General features: G+C 40.3%; 1 protein-coding gene and 1 long non-coding RNA gene across 3 annotated transcripts in view; one reads left to right on the forward strand and one right to left on the reverse strand.

Annotated features, from left to right (window-relative positions):
• C4BPA (complement component 4 binding protein alpha) overlaps positions 1–19,984 on the reverse strand; it is a 28,390-nt gene that overhangs the window by 4,684 nt on the left and 3,722 nt on the right. Inside the window, exons 1-9 of one of the 2 annotated variants that reach the window (XM_030302945.1) lie at positions 16,068–16,085; positions 13,429–13,595; positions 12,446–12,628; positions 11,288–11,387; positions 7,037–7,122; positions 6,402–6,596; positions 5,212–5,394; positions 4,337–4,537; positions 121–306 (exon numbers count right to left, since the gene is read on the reverse strand). In XM_030302945.1, coding sequence (XP_030158805.1) covers positions 121–306; positions 4,337–4,537; positions 5,212–5,394; positions 6,402–6,596; positions 7,037–7,122; positions 11,288–11,387; positions 12,446–12,628; positions 13,429–13,570 — 1,276 coding nt within the window. In that variant the 5' untranslated portion in view covers positions 13,571–13,595; positions 16,068–16,085. Of the gene's footprint in view, positions 1–120; positions 307–4,336; positions 4,538–5,211; positions 5,395–6,401; positions 6,597–7,036; positions 7,123–11,287; positions 11,388–12,445; positions 12,629–13,428; positions 13,596–16,067; positions 16,086–19,984 lie in introns of those variants that run through there. The other variant, XM_030302944.1, reaches the window with a different exon arrangement.
• Positions 7,121–19,280, forward strand: LOC115505364. The gene is made up of 2 exons (XR_003965999.1): positions 7,121–8,495; positions 18,352–19,280. It is a non-coding gene; the product is annotated as an uncharacterized LOC115505364 (long non-coding RNA).

Raw genomic sequence — 19,984 nt, forward strand, 5'->3', positions numbered from 1 at the left:
ACTCCAAAAACCGTGCAGGGTATACAAAATCTTTTAGCGAATTTCAAACCTTCCCTTAATAATCTCCATCGCTTTGATACAAAGACACATCTAAAATAACACAAATCCAAAAGCTCTTACTCTCATCACATGTTGGTGTCTTGGGATACCAGGTGCCATCTCCTTGACATCTAGCTTCAAACTGGTATTTCTGGTAACACGTATATAAAACTGCGTCTCCATTGAAAAAATCACAGCTATTGACAGACCTAGATCTCTGTTCATTGATTTTGCCATTCTTCAGCTCTGGTGTTGGGCAACATACCTCTAAAAAATTAAAAGTGAGACTAAAGGTTAGTAAAATCACTTCAATGGAGTTCCTACGGATAATAAGCTCATCTCCACCTTCCGAAGATGTCACCACTGAAGAGAAATTGGAGAAACAGAGGAGGGTACCAGAGACACTTGGATCTGCTCTCCCTGCCCCTGATTGCTAAAGGACTCCAACCCAGTCATTTCCCTCCAACTAAATAATTTCATTAGGAGCCTCCAAAACGAGAAGTGGGATGAAACCTCTATGAAAATGTAAATTTTCAGAAGTATTCAAAAGCAATGACAAATGACACCCATCGCTTTGTGTTTTCACTAGGGTCACAGCATTACTAACCCTGCTAATAACTTACGCTGCCTCAGTAACAGGAGGAAAACTGTCCTTAAAAGTTTATAGCCAGGGGCGCCTGGGTGGCTCAGTCGGTTAAGCGTCCGACTTCGGCTCAGGTCATGATCTCGCGGTCCGTGAGTTCGAGCCCCGCGTCGGGCTCTGTGCTGACAGCTCAGAGCTTGGAGCCCGTTTCAGACTCTGTGTCTCCCTCTCTCTCTGCCCCTCCCCTGTTCATGCTCTGTCTCTCTCTGTCTCAAAAATAAATAAACGTTAAAAAAAATAAAAAAAAAAAAGTGTATAGCCACCTGACAACTAATGCACAGAAAGACATTTAAATTATTGCGTATGGCCAGGAGTTTTCTTTTTTGATGCCAAATTTAAGAGAAAGAGCTATTAAGGTCTTTAATTTTAATGCAATAAGAGCTGATATAAAGATATAATTTCTTATTCATTAGTAGAACTACTTTAAGGTAGAACGTGATATAGTTTGAGGTAAAGAAAATATCAGAGCAAATTAAAATGTCCTATTCTTCACATCAGGAGGTTGACTAGCATTACAATGGGGATACTTTTGGGCATACTCAAATACTCTCACCACTCATTTATTTATGAATTACAATAAAAATGTCCAAGATTGATATGTTTTCTAAATTATAATATTCATATTTAGGTAATATTGTAAAAAATACTTTTAAGTATTTAAGTCATGAGTGCAATTCCACACTGAATCAGATTGTCTGATAATTGGAATAAATACCATTTCACGTCTGCTTTTTATTATTTTTAATAGTTTCTTCTTTTAAGTTTACTTATTTATCTTGAGAGACAGAGAAAATGAGTGAGAGAGCGGCAGAGCGAGAGACAGGGAGAGAGAACCCCAAGCAGGCTCCATGCTGACCATGGGGCTGGATCTCACAAACCATGAGATCATGACCCGAGCTGAAATCAAGAGTCGGATGCTTAACTGGCTGAGCCACCCAGGTGTCCCTCACTTCTGCTTTTTAAATGGTTAAAAAATATCCTTTATTAAAGCATTAAATCAATACGACTCTAGTGAGTAAAATAAATATGATTTTAAAGTAGGTTTTTGAACTTCCAACAAAAAAAGTCCAGGGCCACATGGCCTCACTATTCCCAGGTGAATTCTACCAAATATTTAAGGAAGAGTTACCGTCCATTCTTCTCAAACTATTCCAGAAATAGCAGAAGGAAAACTTCCAAATGTATTCTATAGTGACAGCATTACCTTGATACCAAAATCAGAAACAAACACCACTAAAAAAGAAAATTGCAGGCCATAATCCTAATGAACACAGATGCAAAAATCCTCAACAAAATATTAACAAACCAAACTCACCAATACATTAACAGGACCGTTCAATATAAACCAGTGAGATTGATACCAGGGATGGGAGTGTGGTTCAATATTTGCAAGTCAATGAATGTGATACCTCAAATTAATAAGAGGCAAAACATGTTTAAAAACATATAATCATTTCAAAAGATGTAGAAAAAGCATTTGACAAAACACAACATCCATTCGTGACAAAAAAAAAGTGTCCACAAAGTGGGTTTAAAGGAAACATCTCAAAATAAGGTCACATGAAAAACCCATGGTTTTTCATCGTAATGATCATGGCGAAAAACTGAAATCTTTTCCTGTAAGACCAAGAACAAGACAAAGATGCCCACTCTTGCCACTTTTATTCAACATAGGACTGGAAGTCCTAGCTGTAGCAATCAGACAAGAAGAAATAAGAAGCATCCAGATTGATAAGGAAGAAGTAAAACTGTCACTATTTGCATATGACATGATACTATATATAGAAAATCCTAAAGGCTCCTCCAAAAAACTGTTAGCACTAATAAATTCAGAGCAACTGCAGGATGCAAAATCAATACATAGAAATCTATCGTGTCTCAGGGCCCTGGGTGGCTCAGTCGGTTAAGTGTCCAACTCTTCATTTCATCTCAGGTCACGATCTCACAGTTGTGAGTGCAAGCCCTGCATTGGGCTCTGCGCTTTCAACGTGCAGCCTGCTTGGGATTCTTTCTTCCTCTCCCTCTCTCTCTCTGTCCCCCTCTGCTCTCAGTCTCTCTCTCTCTTTCTCTTTCAAAATAAACAAAAGCTTTAAAAAAAGAAATCTATTCAGTTTCCATATACTAACAGCCAAGTAGCAGAAAGAGAAATTAAGAAATTAGTCCCATTTACAATTGTACTAAGAAGAATAAGATGCCTAGGAATAAATTTAACCAAGGAAGTGAAAGGCCTATACTCTGAAAACGATACGGCATTGTTGAAAGAAATTGAAGATGACACAAACAAAAGGAGAGATATGCCATGCTCGCGGATTGGAAGAATTAATATTCTTAAAATGTTCATACCACCCAAAACAATCTATGGATTTAATGCAGTGTCTGTCAAAATACCAACAGTGTTTTTCACAGGACTAGAACCAATAATCCTAAAATCTATATGGAACCATAAAGACCTCTAATAGCTAAAATAATCCTTAGGAAGAACAAAGTTGGAAGTAACACAACCCCAGCTCTTAAGACATACTACAAAGCTGTAGTAATTAAAAATGTCTGGTACTAGGACAAAAATAGACACATAGACCACTAGAATAGAATAGAGGGCGCCAAGGTGAACCCATGCTTATATAAACAACTAATCTGTGACAAAGGAGGCAAGAATATACAATGGGGAAAGCACGATATTTTCAATAAATGAGTATTGAGAAGACTAGACAGCTACGTGCGAAAGAATGAAGCTGGACCACTGTCTTACACCATATACAAAAATAAACTCAAAATGGACTAACGACCTGAATGTGAGACCCAAAACCATAAAACTCCTAAAAGAAAGCATGGGCATTAATCTCTTGGACATTAGCATCGGCAACATTTTTATGGATCTATCGCTTCCAAACAAGGGAAGCAAAAGCAAAAATAAATTGTTGGTGCTATGACAAAATAAAAGGCTTTTGCACAGTGAAGGAATCCCTCGACACAGCAAAAAGGCAACCTACTGAATAGAAGAAGATATTTGTAAACGATGCATTCAGTAAGGGGTTAATATCCCAAATATATAAAGAACTTCTCAAACTCAACACTGAAAAATCAAATAATCTGATTAAAAATGCCTGAATTGACATTTTCCTAAAGAAAATATACAGACGGCCAACAGACACATGAAAAGTTGTTGTTCAACGTCACTAATCATCAGGGAAATGAAATTAACCACAGTGAGATATCACCTCAACCCTGTCAGATTGATTGGTAGCAAAAGAACAAGAAATAGCAGGTGTTGGCTAGGATGTGAAGCGGGCTCCAGGCTCCGAGCCGTCGGCCCAGAGCCCGACGTGAGATCATGACCTGGGCCGAAGTTGGATACTTAACCCACTGAGCCACCCAGGCGCCCCCCCATTTGATTTTGAACGAGGATAAGGAAAGCTTATAATTCTCAGCTCCTCCAAGACTTGCATGATCCCTCCTGACAATAATACTGCACTATTCTGTTGAATTATTATAATTCTCAATTTCTCTTGAAAGATAAAATTGCCTCCATTTAAGGTAAAAAAAAGAAAAGAAAAGAAAAGAAAAGAAAAGAAAAGAAAAGAAAAGAAAAGAAAAGAAATACTAGCCCAGGTTGGGCATTTAATATACAAAAAGATTTAAAAAGCAGAAACTCACCCTTACACTCTATGTACGGGGTCCAAGTCAAGTTTTCCTGACATATCACAGTCGTAGGCTCATCTGAAATAGGTTTATAGCCATCACGGCACCTGTATTTCAGCATAGTTCCAATAGGATAAACTCCCTGTTTTGTTGGCATCTGGTAGTTATACATCTCCCAGGAGGTATGTGGGATGTCTGGTAAGCCAAGACAACTATCTGCTCGTCGAAGAAGAACAAGGGGGAAGCGATGCCGTTACTCGGGATGCAACCGTGATCATCGACTAGCCTGTTCTACCAAAGGATGCCATGTGTTCGTTCAGCCAGGAACTATCTTGCCCTGGCTGATGGACCAGCCACACCAGAAAACGGACTAGCACCAAGTTATCGTTATTAGTATTAACGTAATTCTCAGTGACTCACATAAGTTTATAATTGCAGAGTGTCAGAGTCACAGTTAGGCCATATAATCCTTTTGTGGAAGTTAGGAAAAGGCATCCCCCCCCCCTCCGCACGGGACACTTTATTATTATCTTTCAAATCAGTTATCATAATGTAATGATTTTTTTTTTTTGGAACAAAACCATTTTCTACTAACTGCAAGAGAATTGTTGAACGAAATATACTAATCTACAATGTTAATGTCTCCCTTTAGGGTTGGAGAGTCCACAACCCGCGCAACTCTATGTGGCAGCATTTTGTGATTATAGAAGACCTTGCCCAGTGGACTCTAATCATTTTTTTCCCAATAACTACAAGACAAAGACAGTCATTGATCTAAATTTAAATTTTCACGGTGGGGCAAGTGGGTCTAGGCATACAGGTATGCCCTCACCAGCATTTCTGGGTAATTTAGATGGAAACATTGAAATCCTTTCATGGCCCGTACTTACTGAGCTCACAAGTGGGAGGAGGAGGGTCCCAGTTGTTATCTTCTTCACAGTGGATTAAACTGCTTCCTTTGAGAATAAAACCTCTATTGCAGTCAAACACCATGGAGTCTTTATAAGTATAGTGGGGTCCAAATCCCAAGATGATTTTTCCATTTTGAATCTCTGGCTTAGGACAAGTGACTTCTAAAGAATCACAAGAAGAGACAAGTGGGTCATAAGAGAGAAATGGCAATGAAGATATTACTGTTGTTGTTAATCCTGTGTCAACTATAACACAAAAGCCTAATAACACTATATGTCAAGCGGACCCATAGAGAACATTTTTTAAACGTTTATTTATTATTTTGGGGAGAGAGAGACAGAGAGCAAGCAGGAGAGGGGCAGAGAGAGAGGGAGACACAGAATCTGAAGCAGGCTCCAGGCTCCGAGCTGTCAGCACAGAGCCCGACGTGGGGCTCGAACTCTCGGACCGTGAGATCATGACCTGAGTTGAAATCAAGACTCAGACACTTAACCAACTGAGCCACCCAGGCGCCCCCCAAGGCTCTTTTTAAAAGCCAGGGCATGATTTACTTTTCTCTCTTCACCCACTGAACAGATTTTGAAAACTCATGTTGATGTGGAAATACCACAAGATCAAAGCTGCTAAGTTTGTTGCTAAATTTCCACCTAGACTCCAGCTGCCCTGGAGTCTCCTGGACACTCAGCAGACTGAGTGTGAATGAAAACCAACCTTTACTTTGCAAAGCCAATGAGATATTGGTGCTGTTTGTCACTGCACAGCGGTACATCATGCATAAGTACCAGTTGAGAGAATACATGCATACATCATGGCAATAATTAGTCTTGTCATCATCCCATTTCCCCCAACAAATTCACCTTCCAAGCCAAATTCACCTTCCAAGTCAAAATGCATCATTGTGACTTAGCTTTTTTTTTTTTTAAGTTTTTTAATTATTTTGAGAGAGAGAGAGAGTACGCATGAGTTTGAATGGGGCAGAGAGAGAGGGAGAGAGAGAACCCCAAGCAGGCTCCATGCTCAGGGCGGAGGCTGATGAGAGGCTCCATGTGGGGTTCGATGTGGAGGAGAGGGGCTCGATCTCATGACCCCGAGATCACAACCTGAGCCACTGTCAAGGGTCAGATGCTTACCCAACTGAGCCCCCCCCCCCCCAGGCACCGTGACTTACTTTTACAAGTAGGAGGACTTGGGCTCCAGACGCCTGTTTTTTTATTTTTTACTGTGCAAGAAATGGAGGCTTTGCCTAAGAGCGAGAAGTTGGGGTCACAGCTGTAGGTGACAGAGGAGCCATATGTATAGAAATCTTCATCTCCGCCACTGTGCTTCCCATTACTGATGGCTGGAGGAGGATCGCACTTGGCGACTGGGATGAGTGAATGAAGAGAAAGAAATCATCAGGGAAGGTATCCTTGCAAATCTAAACTTCATGATGCAGCTTTTAATGGCGGGTAGAAGATGCAGCAAAGATACACGGGAGTTTTATTTATTTATTTATTTATTTATTTATTTATTTTTAATTTTTTTTTCCACGTTTTATTTTTATTTTTGGGACAGAGAGAGACAGAGCATGAACGGGGGAGGGGCAGAGAGAGAGGGAGACACAGAATCGGAAACAGGCTCCAGGCTCTGAGCCATCAGCCCAGAGCCCGACGCGGGGCTCGAACTCACGGACCGTGAGATCGTGACCTGGCTGAAGTCAGACGCTTAACCGACTGCGCCACCCAGGCGCCCCAACACGGGAGTTTTAGTACTGAACGTGGTTGATGTAGGTTTGTGGTCAAGTCAGAAAAAGTCTTTACTTACTTATACATTGTGGGAGAGGATGACTCCAATCAACTCCTCTATCTTGGATCTCACAATGACTAGTGGCTGAGCCAACTAAAACGTATCTGAATAAGAGAGGGCCAAAGATTGTAATGAAATTCCTCTGACTCTAAATGAAGCTGGACAAAGGGGTCTAAATACGTTAACTCGTTATGCAATATTAAACAGTGAAGAAACAATATTTTCTAAACAGCACTTCCCACCGAGCACTCCGTTCAGTAAAACTTATCACTGCAGTGAGATGTGTGTGTTCGTTCATTCATTCTTTTATCCTGGAATCTGTTGGCGGGCAGCGACTATCTGTCAGGCATGGGGTTTATCCCGAGCTCAAACGGGACAATGTAGGCTAAAAGGCTCATTCGAGTGTGTTCCGAAGTGTTTTGTAGATGTCGGTACCAGCCAGGTTACTGGCCCCAAACTTTCCTGTCCTTGGACAGGCAGCCTCCCTCTGATTTACAGGTGCTTACCCTCTCCAATACACCATTAGCTCTCTGTTCACGATCCCCATTTTTATAGCTCTTGACAAGTTCTAAGCTTTCTTCAGTTTGTCTTACTGCCCTCTGTATATTATGGTAACAGAAAGAAAAAGCACTGTTAGTATGTCTTAAAATTGTGCTATCATCAAGGAATAAATGTACACTCTGATTGAAGATTAATGCAAATGGGACCTCCAGTTGGCTTTATTTAATAATAAATAATAATAGGTAATAATCCTAGTTGGATTTATTTAATAATGACTTAAAGAAAAACTAATCTTTTAATAAGATAAGAGACAGTGAGGTGTAAGCATTTCTTCATTTTGAAACTTCTTAAAAATGTACATTTTCCAAACTACTCAGGAAACCAAGTGAAAAGTGTGGTTTCCAGCTATTCCAATAGGAACACTTTAGTGTTCCGACAGCACTTGCGTTGTGAATCTTCTCACTTTCTGTCTTGGGATCCATAAGGGATAAATAAGGATAAATGTGAGAAGACCAAACTAAAGGGAGCAACAACATTAGAGGAAAACGTTAAGCACAGATAGCAAGCAAAGGAGAATCAACACATACTCAGTCGGAGAACCTGACGAAGGAACACAACACAAAACAAAATAGCTATTTTGAAATGCATATCAAGCAAGTATTACAGAAGTAAAATAATAATCTACATTTTAAAATAACAGCTCACGGCACAAAATGTTGAACTAAGTGACCTATTCCAAGACAACAAAGAGTAAAATTACTAAAGATTATTTTGAGCTAAAAGAACTTGAAATGGCAGACGTAGGAAGGGCACTTGGACTTCTTTTCTTTCTGAAAGCAGGAGATAAAACTCTTCATGTAGAAGATGCTCTCCCTATACCGCGAGGAAAAAACCAATCTTTTCACCAGAGATGAGGAGTTGAAGCCAGGAGAAATCTATACAGACAGACCTTGCGGAAATAACCCTTAATCTTCCTGTAAGCCTCCCCATGTATTTTGTTACTTTTCTACAATTGTTACTTTTTATTCAACCTAGCATATAAACGCTTAGGCCTAATCACTTCTTGGGTCTTCAGTTTTCCTGTGTAGGCTCCCATGTATGTCTAAAAATAAAATGTGTATGCTTTTCTCCTGTTAATCTGTTTTATATCAGCCTAATTCTCAGGCCCATTCAGAGACCCTGAGAGGGGAGAGGAGAAGTTTTGCATCCCCTATAAGAACCTGTTCTTGTCCAGGGAGACTCAACATTAAAAAAAGAAAAAAAAAAGTCTATTCTTCAAAAATGAAGTTAAACACTAATCCAGCACTGATTTTTTTTATTTTTATTTTTTGCATTTTAATATAATTTATTGTCAAATTGGCTTCCATACAACACCTGGTATTCATCCCAACAAGTGCCCTCCTCAGTGCCCATCACCGACTTTCCCCTCTCCCCCAACCCCCCAGCACTGAATCTAAAATATGCCTAAATTTAGGGATGCCTGGGTGGCTTAGTCAGTTAAGCATCCAACTTTGGCTCAGGTCATGATCTCACAGTTCCTGAGTTTGAGCCACGCGTAGGGCTCTGTGCTCTTCGCACAGAGCTTGCTTTGGGCCCTCTGCCCTCGCTGTCTCTGCCCCTCCCCCTCTCATTCTCTCTCTTTCTCTCTCTCTCTCTCTCTCCCTGTCTTTCAAAATAAGTATACTTTTTAAAAATAAAATAAAAGATGCTTAACTTAAAACTTTATGTAGAAAACAGGTATTGTCAGGAAAAATTTTTTTAAAGGCAAGGAGGCAGGACTACCCATATTGGCTATTAAAACACATTATAAAGTCTTGATAAGTAGGTCACTGTGAAATATGTATATGAATATACAGGCAACACAATGGCTTTGAGTAGAAACACATATAGATACATACACGATATATACAAGACACATATGAGAATGTATTACAGTACCAAAAAGCACTCTCAAATTTGTAAATTGAAGATGGACTTTTGGGGTAACAGGTTCCAGTCATATGGAAAAGCATTGCCTAAAATAGGCACCTCATGCTATATATTGTATATTGACTCCAAATGGATCAAAGCTTTAAACATCAAAAAATATGAAAACGTACAAGCAGTAGAAGAAATCTAGGCAAATCGTTTAAAATCTTGTATTGGAGAAGGGCTTTTAAATGAAGACCTAAAATCTAGAAGTTATTTTATTTTATTTTATTTTATTTTATTTTATTTTATTTTTTCACTTATTCATTTGAAATGAAGAGAGAGAGAGTGCGCATGCAGGGGAAGGGCAGAGGGAGAGACAGAATCCTAAGCAGACTCCAAGCCCAGCATAGAACACACTCATGAGAATGAGATAATGACTTGAGCCAAAATTAAGAATCCAACACTTAACTGACTGAGCCGCTTAGGCACCCCCAGAAGCCATTTTAAAAAGAGAAATCGATAAACTTGAAGCCGAAGTACAGTTTTTCCTTGAGAAGAAAAAAAAAAATGTATCAATACCAAGTCAAAAGAAAAATTATATACTTGGGGGGAAAGTCTGCAGTTCATATCAGAAAAAAGGTCTAAACCCTAATATGCATAGGTTCATGTGTATATATCTTGTGTGTGTGTGTGTGTGTGTGTGTGTGTGTGTGTGTGTATAGGTTTATGTATGTACATATCTACCCTAGAAATTAAGAATAAAAATTTCAACAAATTAATTGAAAAAATAAGCAAAGGAATATGGCAAATAGTCCACAAATAAATACAAATGTCTCTCGAACACATAAAAATATGCTCAACCTCACTCATAATAAGAGAAATATATGTTGAAACTATGGTGAGCTTCCAGTTTTACCTCTTAAATTGCAAAATTTTCAAAAAGTTTACAAGGTTTCTAAAGATTGACAATACAGAAAGTTTTTGAAGAGAAAGGCATTTACATACCCTGCAAAACACTGTAACCTCTAAGGAGAGCAATTTTGCAGTATCTTTAAAATTTTCAAATATGTGTACTTTTTGACCCAGAAATCCCACTCTGGAAATTGACCCTATAGATATAACTACATCTGTAAAAATTTATAAATGTGCCAAGTAATGCATCCGAATACTGTTCAGAATAGCAAAAATTGGAAATATCTATGGATCCATCAAAGAGACTGTTAATCCGTGATGCATCATACGATAACATTCTTTGATGTTGTAAAGGCAAATCAATAAGAAACTTCTAGGCACAAACATGAAACTATGTCCTGTATACACTGATGAGTAGAAAACAAGGCAAGACTCAGGGGTGCCTGGATAGCTCAGTCAGTTGAACACCCAACCCTTGATTTCAGCTGAGGTCATGATCCCAGGGTTGTGGGATCAAGCCTGGTGTTGGACTCCATGCTGAACTTGGAGCCCGCTTGGGATTCTCTCTCTCCCTCTGCCCCTCTCCCCCACCTGCACTCTCTCTCAGAGAAAGAAAGAAAGAAAGAAAGAAAGAAAGAAAGAAAGAAAGGGATAGTAAGAAAGATTCAAAGTTATGTTCGTTATTGGAAAGGTGCGATAAAAACGTATACTAATTTCTTAACTTGTATTTTTAAAGATAAACACCAGAAAGATACATAAGAAAGCAAAAAAAAGTGGATCCCTGTTTAAGGACACAAAGGAATGGGTGGAGGGTGAGAGAGTAGAAGTGACAGTCCTCAGCGTATACGGTCTTATATCACTTTTACTTTTGAACTATATGAACACATCAGCTACTGTTTAAAAAATTAATTTAAAAGAATTGTTTCTAGATTGCTTCGCACTCACCCTGTTGAGCAGACGAATTCTATGCGTGATCCAAACAAGATATCTGTCTTAACTATCACTTGCCCGTTTTGTAATTCTCCAGGATGTCTGCATCTTTTCTCTGACAAAAAAAAAAAAAAAAAAATGTAAATGATAATTAGTGATTCCAAGTATTCACAGATAAGGCATTAGAAAAGAAGATTGATTGATTAGCTCTGGCCTATGCTTCCAGAAAGACCCAGAAGCTGAAATTCAAACTTATTTCTGATCCTGAATCACTAAATGTTTACTTTGGAGGATAAATGAATACAAAACGTGATCCCATATTTTTCTGGTACATTTCACCACTAAAGAAAAGGACTCTACTAAATCACTGTGGTAATGGAGTCTACGACCCAGGATAGACACTGATTAGGGAGCTATGGTCCATTCTATATTTGTGGCATATACTTTGTATTTACGCCAGTCGAAAATGCATGTCATGAGTTACAAAAGGTACAATAAAAAGCGTAGACTGTATACCCTTACTATTGGAAAAACGTTACGGAATATATTTTCAATCACAAGTGAATCACAGAATCTTCTTCCAAACACAGCAAATATTTTGGGCGAAGTTTCTTTGGAAACCACTCTCTAGCCACAAAACTTTTTGTTTTAAGTTTACATGTTTATTTTGAGATGACAGAGTGCATGCAAGCAACGGAGGGGCAGAGAGAAAGGGAGAGAGAGAGAATCCCGAACAGGTTCCGTGCTGTCGGTGCAGAGCCCAATTTGGGGCTCAATTCCATAAACGGTGAGATTATAGCCTGAGCCGAAATCGAGTCGGAAGCTTAACCCACTGAGCCGCCCAGGCATCTTTGTAAAGAATGAATATGGTTTTCAAAATAGTAAAATTGAATTTGCAGTTCACTTTGGAAAGAAGTGTTTACGGAACTACGTTGTAAAGGATAAACTTATTTTTCACTGCAACTAGGTACTTTGTAATTTTTGTTTTCTTTGGTTTTTTTATTTATGTTTTTCAAAAGGTAGCACACATGTGTACATTGGAATCAGTAACTGACAACTGGATGGTTTCTTACTAACCAAATATTATCACTTGCAGTCAGAAAACTTAATTCCTGAGACAATTTTGCAAAGAGGGGAAAAGCGCAAATAAGAAAAATAAATGTTCATACTTACTGACACAGAACTCATCGTAGTTCCATGACCTGTATCGGCAGGTAACATCCTGACTTTTATAAGGATCCCTACTGTAGCCAGGACGGCAGGTGTATTTCAGGATGGTCCCAGAGATGAAGGAAGTCTGGTTCAACACATTTATTGGGGAAGCAAAGTATAAATTCGGTGGGGGACCACAACTACCTGGGCACCAAAATGACGAAGAATGGCGGAAGTTAATGCCTTGAAACACAGCATCTCAATATTTCAGTAGTATGATTTTTAGAGGAAGAACCATTCTTTTCCCCTCTAATCAAGAAAAATTACAACTCCTATTATGCTCATTGTTCAATCCAGTGAGTGATGAGTAACACGCATTTGCTGGTAAAGGATAATGATGATGGTAATGATAAAAACGTCGTGTCAGATTGGTTGCCTCGGGAAAGGGAAACCCCGGTGGCTGGGAGATGGATAAGAACAACATTTTTAATTTGCATTTTTTTGTACATGCTGGATTTTGAATGATATGAAGGAAAAGCATGGAGCCCTTGAAACATAAGTCTTAATCCTGCTGACCTTGCAAGAATTAAATAAGAGGATTCATTTACATTTCCGGAGCCCGAGTAGAAGTCTATACTTTATTCCCCTCTCTATTCTAGATAGACCCAGAAGCAGTGAAAATTGCTCAGTCAGGCTGATAGATCCTATAGATTTGTTTCATGTCATGCTTGGGAGACAGATGGTTTTGGAAATCCCTGGAGGATAAATGGTAGGAGGAAGTGTCTAGAAAACTGCTTCCTTTGTGGATAAAACAAAGTACCCTTAAATCCCAAATAACTCCAAATCCTCTTAACCTTCAAATTCTAAGTTTCTGATCAAATAAATCCCTTGTTGCTGAATGTGGCTTTCTGCTCAAAGTTGAATCATCTGTTAGTCTTAAGAGTGAATGAGTGGATGATCTTGAATATCTGTTGCCAATCTGAACATACCTCTCTATTACTCACCAAGAACAGTAGCAAATAGAGCAGCGACCAAGGTCATTTGGAATAGAGTTGGATCAGAGACTTTCCACAGCCTAAGTAAGGGCCAGGCTGCCATTTTCTTTTTTCTATGATGGATCCCATTTAGAGGAGCACTGGGGTGCATGACCTGATGCTTCTCCCACAGTTTTCTGCCAAAAGAACTCAATTTGATAAACAGTCATTGAGGGACACTTGGGTGGTTCAATCTGTTGAGCAGCAAACTTCTGATTTCGGCTCAGATCATGATTCCAGCGTTATGGGATGGAGCCCTGAGTTGGGCTCCATGCTGAGTGTGGAGTCTGCTTGGAATTCTCTCTCTCCCTCTCTCTCTCTCTCTCTCTCTCTCTCTCTCTGTCTCTCTCTGCCCCTCTCCCCTGGTCACTCTCTCTCTCTCTCTCTTTCAAAAAACAAATAAACAGAAATAAATAGTCATTGAATTCCTACTTGTCTTAATGCACCAGGATAAATGCTGTGGGGTCCACATCTTCAAGAAAATTAAGGCCTAGAGTGGAAGAGAGGACATGAATACAGTGTCACAGCACAAGACAGTGAGTGTTAGTCTCTGTGGAAGTACTTTGCTCAGAGGAGAGGAGAGGGGGTTGCTAAGAAGGGGCAGCTTATACATGTGTCTGAATGGGACATAAGCGTCAGGTTTAGGAATTTATAGATGCTACTCTTTAGGGAATAAAGAATCGTTGTTTTTTGTTCTGGGTTTTGTTTACCCTTTGTTTACTTTGAAGCTAAGGAGTGACTCGTTACCATGCTCTGAAAAGAGCAGTATGGCAGATGTGTACACGACAGACTGAAGTAAACAGAGAGAGGAAACAGGGTAGTTAAGGAAGACTATTGCAATTGGCCACGTGAGCCACAAGATGGTCTGACCAAGGAAATGGCAGAGGAGTTGGAGAAGAGGGAACAAATGTAAAACAAAATAAAACCAAAAGGCAGGCAAATGATGAGACAGAGAAAAGGAGCCAGATCTGTGTAGTATTGAGAGTTCCTCATGACAACTGTCAACAAAGACAATAAACCATCAAGCAATTTGCAGTTTTGAAAGAATGGTTTATGGAGAGATACATATAACTATAGATATACATATAGATATACAAAGAAAAGTTAAAATTTATGTGACAAATGTACTTTCATTATTTAATCAGACTATTTAAAGACTTGTTTTAAGCAAAATCATGAGGGACACTTTTCTCTCCACTGCTCCTGTTCTCTTTGGGAAAAACAATGTATCTTAAATTTACATTAAAAATAGTCCTCGTTCTCTGGGACACCTGGGTGGCTCAGTGGGTTAAGTGTTCGACTTCAGCTCAGGTTATGATCTCGCGGGTCACGAGTTCAAGCCCTGCATCAGGCTCTGTGCTGATGGCTCAGAGCCTGGAGCCTGCTTCGGATTCTGTGTCTCCCTCTCTTTCTGCCCCTCTCCTCCTCACACTGCCTTTCTCTCCCAAAAATGAACAAACATCAAAAAAAAAAAAAAATAGTCCTTGTTCTCAAAGGACTGTATGAAGTTAACTCCTAAGGAAATACTGAATTTCATCTTTTATTCTGATACGTATTAGATCCAGATAATTCTACACTCCCCATGTGTCCATAATTCATAATATGCACATATCTGTGTAAATAAAGGGAGGGCCCTCAAAATTTCCCTCAGATATTTCTGTCCCACGTTGTAGAAGAAAAAAAAAAAACAATTTATGATGACCTATATTTCTGTTCCACATTACTGGGGGGAAAAAGTTTATAATGACCCTTCACACTATGTGGAGGGGCCTAACGTCCTCATTGAGTAATGGCTCATTTAACCTCATCTTTCCAAAATTCATCTCTGATGAAGCAATGCCTTCAGCTGCCGTCGGCTGTGGGCAATTCCGTCTGATGCTCGGCCTAGTCCCTGAGCTCCAAACATGGCTGCTAAGACAGTTCTGCTGAAAAAATAAATTCAATCTGATGACCAACTTATCAAATGCATTCTCTTACTCAAATACGTTTACAAAATTTGTACCGAATACATGCAAGCTGTCTAAAGAGGTAGAAAGGAGCCAGGACCAGATTTTGGGCCCTTACACACCACTTTTTCTTTTTTGTTTGCGCCTCTCTTTTCTCCTTCCTGATCTCTAGTCTCTCTCTTCCTCTTGCCTAACCATCTGGATGAGACAGGAGACAGACGGGGGTAAGGCTGGTTTCACATAGTGAAAAACAATCCACCAAATCATCTGTGAAATTTGCAAGTATGATAAATTTCTCCCATCCAATAAAAATCGTTATGAACTGTAAAAATGATAGAAATGAGTTTCTTCAATTTTTGATAAGTTCATGTTTGTTGAATTTCAGTGAAATTGAAGAAAGAGATATAAGAATACCCATACGTATTTTTAAAAAATTAAATGGAAGCTTTCTAATTAAAAAAAATAAAATAAAATAAAAATACCAATGCATTGGCAAAATAAAATTTGGCTATAAAAACTCAAGAGGCTAGTACTATAAAGTGAAAATTACTCATATGAATTGTTGCAGTTGTTATGTTCACAAAAATATACACATTGGATATACCAGGGGAAAATATTCATGAGAATATTTATAAAAACACAGCCATAAGATTAAATCCCTACCTTTAAGAATTTGAGGGGCGCCTGGGTGGCTCAGTCGGTTAAGTGTCCGACTTCGGCTCAGGTCACGATCTCACGGTCCGTGAGTTCGAGCCCCGCGTCGGGCTCTGGGCTGATGGCTCAGAGCCTGGAGCCTGTTTCCGATTCTGTGTCTCCCTCTCTCTCTGCCCCTCCCCCGTTCATGCTCTGTCTCTCTCTGTCTCAAAAATAAATAAACGTTAAAAAAAAAACCTTTTTTTTTTAAAAAGAATTTGAATAGAAATACCTAAGATACTGCTACAAAGAACATATTCGTTAGTTATGTTCAAAATTAATATATTTGTAATCATTGAGTATATTCAAAATGCATATTTAAAACAATGTTCAGAACTGATGAATGGATAAAGAAGATGTGGTTTATATATATAATGGAATACTACCTGGCAATGAGAAAGAATGAAATCATGCCATCTGTAGCAACGTGGATGGAACTGGAAGGTATTATGCTGAGTGAAATAAGTCAGGCAGAGAAAGACAGATACCATATGTTTTCACTCAGATGTGGAACTTGAGAAACTGAACAGAAGACCGTGGGGGAGGGGAAAAATAGTTACAAACAGAGAGGGAGGGAGGCAAACCATAAGAGACTCTTAAATACGGAGAACAAACTGAGGGTGGATAGGGGATGGGGGAGAGGGAAAACGGGTGATGGGCACTGAGGAGGGCACTTGTTGGGATGAGCACCGGGTGTTGTCGGTAAGCGACGAACCATGGGAGTCTACCCCCACAACCAAGAGTACATCTTACACACGGTATGTGAGCCAATTTGACAACAAATTATATTAAAAAAATAAAACAATGTTCAGTAAATTGATAACCCGATAAATTCAGCAAAGTTGGTTTCAGCAAACTGATCCTTCAGGAATTAGCACTCACTCAATTGGCTTCTGGCAAAGACCGTTTCGGGGGTTTGGTCTGAGCCCCCATGCTTTGGCTGGCCTGAACAACCTGGATCTCTGACAGTCCCAAATACTTTCCTAGGACACTCCTGCCCATGTCACCTGCTGGTCCTTCCTCCCTCTTTAATTCCTACTCATTCTGCCAGCCCCTTATCCAATGGCCCCTTCTTTCCTCCAAGCCAGTCTCCATATTCTAATTACAACTCCGTGTTTATCATTTTGATTCTGACTTGGCTTATAATTAACATCCGAAGTCTGTCCGCAACACTAGACCGCAAGGTCCTTGAAGTCAGAGGTGGGTGCTTACTCGTCTCTGCCTCACCTAGTACCTAGCACTGTGCCTCACACAGTTAAAGTACTCAATAAATGTTTGTTGAATTCACATGCAGAAGCATTTCGTGACAGGGGCGCCTGGGTGGCTCAATTGGTTAAGTGTTCAACTTAGGCTCAGGTCATGATCTTGTGGTTCATGGGTTCAAGCCCCAAGTAGGGCTCTCTGATGTCAGGGTAGAGCCCACTTTGGATTTTCTGTCCCTCCCTCTCTCTCTGCCCCTCACCTGCTCACACTCTCTCTCTCTCAAAAATGAATAAACATTTAAAAAAAAGCACCTAATGATAAAATGTTTTAAAGAAAGGTAATACTGCCCCACATCCATATCTACTCTTACAGTGTTTGGTCAAGGCCAGAGCTTAACTGATTTTTTTAAAAATTTTTTAAAGTTTATTTATTTATTTTGAGAGAGAGCGACTGGGAGGGGCAGAGAGACAGAGAAAGATTAAGAATCCCAAGCAGGCTCTGTGCCGTCAGCACAGAGCTCGACGTGGGGCTTGAACTCCCGAACCACAAGATCATGACCTGAGCTGAAACCAAGAGTCGGATGCTTAACCGACTGAGCCACCCAGGCGACCCTGAGCTCCTACTGATTTTAAGGTAAGACACACCTGTCTCTTAATGAGAACAGACCACAACGATTTTACCTCAGGCTCTTCCCCCTCCTTAACCTGAAGTCCTCATATCCTCAACCATTCAACAGAGGACCGTGAGGAGGGAAAGAATGAACAAAAACTAGTTCCCCTCCCTCCACAGGCTATGACAGCAGATAAAAGGCAGCCACACACACAGACCCTACACTAGAGTGAGGAAATCATATGTCTCAGCCTCACGCCGAGGCCACAGACACAGTGCTGGGGACACAAGAGGCCAGTATGTGGCCAGGCCCTGGGGCATGGGCTCTGGAGTCAGATCCAGGCTATGTGGACTGAATCTTGGTTCCACCAGATGGGAACTGTGTGGCCCTGGGCAGGATACGCAGCTCCTCTAAGCTTCAATTTCCTCTTTTATAAAATAGGAATGAAAACTATACACGCCCCTCGGAATTGCTGCGAAGTAGCTTGGCGTGGTGCACAGCTGGAACTCAGAAAACATCGAGAAGAAATGTTAGAGAAGGAAGTGAGGGGATCGGGGTTGGCATGTGACCCTAACAGGACCAGAATTCCCGGAGTCAAAGCATCATCAGAATAATGATATACAATTGCAATGACGTCTGCCTGCATCACAAGGGAACTTCAATTAAACCCCAGCACAGAGGAAAGCCCACTTGGACTTGACCCAGAAGTCATTGGTTGGGTCTTCACTGTGGTCTTTGGTGATCGTGAGACCCAACACTACACCCAGAGCAGAGACTCTGGCACGCCTGGGGGCCTGTTCTGGGGGGTTCTTCTTCCCCCCAGTCTTCATCATCTTCCGGAGAGGAACTCACCTACTCCTGTGACGATGACCATCACCCAGGAATCACTCACAGACCTCTGAGCCCAACTGTCTTCTGTAGGTGCAAAAACTTACACGCTTCATAAACTCTGTTGTTAACAAAACTCTTATGCTGCCCTATTCAGTCCCATATGTAAATTTTGAGTCTCCAAACTGTGAAAGTTTCTACAAGTTAGTCAAAGAAATCTCGGCAAAATAAGGAGGAAATATTTTGTCTTCCCCTGTAGCCTCACAAAAGCAGGTACCTGCATCATAAAACTGACCTTGCAGAGGTTATTTCTAAGACTTTAGAGATCATTACTCTGCCGCTTGACTGTAACTTTCAACTCTGGAAAAGTCTACAATTCCAACGGGTTACCTTCACAAATTATTTTTTGTCTGGGATCATATTTAAATTACATTGCTGCTTTTGACTGTGACAAACACCTGTGAGTTTTCTTTGCAAATCCAGAAATAAAATCAGCGCACTTGTCACATGTAATCCTGAAAGTAAACTCAAACTTTTCACTCTGTTGGATTTCTTTTTTTAAATATCAGCTTTATTGAAGTGTAAGTGACTAAATTTTAAGATTTTTATTTTTTTATTTTTTTATTTTTTTTTTATTTTTAAATTTTTTTTTTAATTTTTTTTTTCAACGTTTATTTATTTTTGGGACAGAGAGAGACAGAGCATGAACGGGGGAGGGGCAGAGAGAGAGGGAGACACAGAATCGGAAACAGGCTCCAGGCTCTGAGCCATCAGCCCAGAGCCCGACGCGGGGCTTGAACTCACGGACCGCGAGATCGTGACCTGGCTGAAGTCGGACGCTTAACCGACTGCGCCACCCAGGCGCCCCTAAATTTTAAGATTTTTAAAGAACATATCACTCTGATTTCATATTCGTGCACCTTGAGAAAAGACTGCCCCCCCCCCTGCCCCGGCCACCCATCTTTTTATTTTTTTAATTTTTCAATGTTTATTTCTGAGAGAGAGAGACAGCGTGAGCAGGGGAGGGGCAGAGAGAGAGGCAGACACAGAATCCAAAGCAGGCTCCAGGCTCTGCGCTATTAACGCAGAGCCTAAAGCGGCGCTCGAACCCACGGACCATGAGATCATGACCTGAGCCAAAGTCGGATGCTTAACCGACTGAGCCATCCAGGTGCCCCACCACCCATCTTGTTGATGAACACATCCACCATCTCACACACTTATCCTTTTATTGTGTGTGAGAACA

Source organism: Lynx canadensis, chromosome F1 (genome assembly GCF_007474595.2).
Source record: "Lynx canadensis isolate LIC74 chromosome F1, mLynCan4.pri.v2, whole genome shotgun sequence".
Taxonomy (NCBI): domain Eukaryota; kingdom Metazoa; phylum Chordata; class Mammalia; order Carnivora; family Felidae; genus Lynx; species Lynx canadensis.